At 45.1% G+C, this 3,231-nt stretch overlaps 1 protein-coding gene across 1 annotated transcript; it reads left to right on the forward strand.

Annotated features, from left to right (window-relative positions):
* Positions 1 to 702: 702 nt before the first annotated feature.
* LOC149192962 (uncharacterized) lies at positions 703 to 2,025 on the forward strand. The gene has a single exon (XM_089407167.1). It carries the CDS (start codon positions 703 to 705, stop codon positions 2,023 to 2,025), a length of 1,323 nt encoding a protein of 440 aa, XP_089263293.1.
* Positions 2,026 to 3,231: the final 1,206 nt, after the last annotated feature.

The following is a 3,231-nucleotide window of genomic DNA, read 5'->3' on the forward strand; positions in this document are numbered from 1 at the left end:
GTGTAAGGTATGTCATGAGTATGGTCATTTTGCAAATAGGTGCTCTAAATCTAGACCAGAAGTTAATAACATCTCTGAATCCCCTGAGGAAGCATGGGAAATAGTGAAGAAAAAGAAGAAGTCAAACCCCCCCCCTGAGCCAGAGGAGCCCCACTCCACCGTTCCAGCAAGCATGGGTCAATCTATCCCCTCATCCTCCAACCCCTTTGGATCCCTTGCCTCTGAGGATCTCCCATCCCCCCCTCTTTCCCCCAAAGGCCCCAGAATCTCCCCCTCCTCCCCCCTCCAGGCTTCCCCTCCTCAATCAGTGGAGAGGACCTTAACAAGAAACAAAACAAAGGAACCCTCTGTTGATCCTCAGGCTGATCAGCCATCTTTGAATCTGATTGAGCCCCCCTTGATTTCTTCGACCCCCTCCCAGCCCGTCATTAATCCTCCCCCCCTCAGAACCACCAGAAGCTCCTCCAAAGACTTTGGCTCCTCCGGTGATATCCACAAGAAACCTGGACCAGGCAGAAAGTCAGCCAAGCAGCATCGGGAAGAAAGCACGCAAAAGGACATAGCCCTAGGGATCCAAACTCCTATGGAATCTTTCATTACAGGTTCACAAGAGAAAGAAACAGCAGGTAAAGAACATGAGAGGCGAGCACCTCCTCGCTCGAACGCCTCATGATGAAGCTTTTATCTTGGAACAGCAGGGGTATGGGGCACCCCTCCAAATCAGCTGCCCTTCGAGATCTTCTTCAAACAGAAAGACCTGAAATTGCTCTGATACAGGAAACCAAGCAAAGTCAGAGCGAAATGCAAATAATTATAGAAGCCCAAAAAACCTTCTCAGGGGCCAGTAGCAACTCCAGAGGAGCCTCTGGAGGAATCACAACCATGTGGAATAAGCAGTACTGGGACTGCAAATCCTCTGTCCTCAATCAAAACTGGATTAGGACCAACCTTATCAACAAGGAAGAGAGCTGTGACTTAATCATTTATAATGTCTATATCCCCAACCACTTCCGGGAAAAGGAACAATGTTGGAAGGAATTGAAGGAAGAGATAGACAAGGAGCAGAACCCAAATGTTATTCTTGCTGGAGACTTCAATTTAATTCTTCATGCGAATGAGAAAAGGGGGGGCACCTTCACCCCCGATCCCTCCAGAAGACAGCTGGAAACGATAATGGCTGAGCATGAACTGATGGATATCATACCGAAAAATAGGAAATATACTTGGAATAACAGAAGACTGGGGCTAGGCAACATTATGGAAAGGTTGGACAGAGTAATGGTCAATGTTTCCCTTCTCTCCTCCTTTGCCGCAGGCCACACCAAAATACTCAGTACCACAGCCTCAGATCACTTCCCCATTCTCTTAACGCTGGACTCCCACGCTCCTTTGGGACCAATTCCGTTCAGGTACAATCCCTTGTGGAGAGACAGTGCTGAGGCCGAGGCTATCATAGAAGAAACTTGGAAGCAACACATCGAAGGTTCCCCAAATCATATTTGGGAAACAAAACTTCGAAACATGAGGAAGGCACTCAAGGATTGGGCAAAAGCCAGCTACCAAGAGCCAGAAAAAATAAGGAAAAAAATACAGCAGGAATTGGAAGAGATCCACAAACAAATAGAGGACCATGGATTCACTAATCAGCTGAAAAGTAAGGAATGGGAGGTTCAGGGGCAGCTAATTCAAATAAAGAGAGCGGAAGAGATCAAATGGAGGATCAAGTCAAGAGAATTATGGTTAAAGGAAGGTGATAAAAATACGGCATACTTCCATAAACAGGCCACAGCAAAAAAAACAAGAAACAATGTTACCACTATTACTGATAGTCAAGGCAGCCAGCATAATGACCAAGAATCTATAAAAAGAGCAGCCTTCCTCCATTACAATTGTCTCCTCACTGAAAATCAAGGAGACGCTGACTACTCGGCCTTCCTTAAGTATCTTCCAGGAAAAATCTCTGCTGAGGAGAATGACAGGTTAAACAGTGAAATAACAGAGGAAGAGATCAGAAAAGCCATCTGAACATTACAACCAGACAAGTCTCCAGGTCCAGACGGTTTCCCAATAAATTTTTACAGGGACCATTGGCACTTGATAAAAAAAGATCTCGTTAAAATGATGAAAGGAATCCAAAGGAAAAAGAAAATGGGGGGCTTCACAAATTCAACTTTTCTCGCCCTCATTCCTAAGGAAAACCGCCCCACTTCTTTCTCCAGATTTAGACCTATTTCTTTGTGTAACACTTCTTACAAGATCTTTGCAAAAATTATAGCAGCCAGGCTCCAGCCTCTTCTCCCTTCCCTTATATCTGAAAATCAGGGAGGCTTCATGTCCAACAGGCAAATTCATGACTCCATCACTCTGGTTCAAGAAGCTATCCACTCCAGCACATCTAGGCAGGAGAAAGGCTTCGTTCTTAAGCTAGATTTAGCCAACGCATTCGATCGAGTAAGACACTCCTTCTTGTTCGCTGTCTTGAGGAAAATGGGATTTAATTTTGACTTCATTAGTACCATTGCTGCTTGCATCTCTGGCCCCTGGATCTCGCCTCTCATAAACGGCCGCCCTTGCGATGCTTTTCAATCCTCAAGAGGGCTAAGGCAAGGTTGTCCTCTTTCCCCCTATCTTTTCATCTTGATGGCTGAATCCTTTAGCAGCATCCTTGAACACAACAGAAGAGTTGGCCTCATCTCTGGTATCAAGTTTGGAAACGGAGTGAAGAATATCAATCACTCACAATTTGCTGACGACACTCTGCTTATTGGTGGGGCATCCACAACAATAGCAAGGCGCTTTAAAAGCCTCCTCGATCAATTTATGGCGTGCTCAGGAGGAGAAGTTAACTTCCAAAAAAGTTGCATCTATGGATGGAACATCTCCAATCAAACAGCCCACAGTATTGCTAACATCTTTGGAGTTGCCTTCAAAGCAACCTGGGACCACTTTACCTACCTTGGGATGCCGGTCACCATGGGCTCTCTAAAAGCCACCACCTGGAATGAAATAATTGACAAAGTTAAAAGGAAGGTTCAGCAATGGGGAACTCAATGGCTTAACCCAGCTGGCAGATTAATTCTGCTCAAATCAGGTATATCCTCCTTACCTATATACCAATTCACTCTTTATCAAGCTCCTGCTTCTTTTCACTATAAGCTGGAAGCCGCCCTCCGCAATTTTTTATGGCAAGGAGGGAAAAAAGAAAAAAATAGATTCAACTTGGTCAATTGG

Source organism: Pinus tabuliformis, chromosome 2_2 (genome assembly GCF_031772625.1).
Source record: "Pinus tabuliformis cultivar Carrire ecotype Pingquan chromosome 2_2, CPIR1, whole genome shotgun sequence".
Taxonomy (NCBI): domain Eukaryota; kingdom Viridiplantae; phylum Streptophyta; class Pinopsida; order Pinales; family Pinaceae; genus Pinus; species Pinus tabuliformis.

Coding starts and splice junctions, on each gene's coding strand:
- LOC149192962 (XM_089407167.1), top strand. CDS start 703: ATGGGGCACCCCTCCAAATCAGCTGCCCTTCGAGATCTTCTTCAAACA.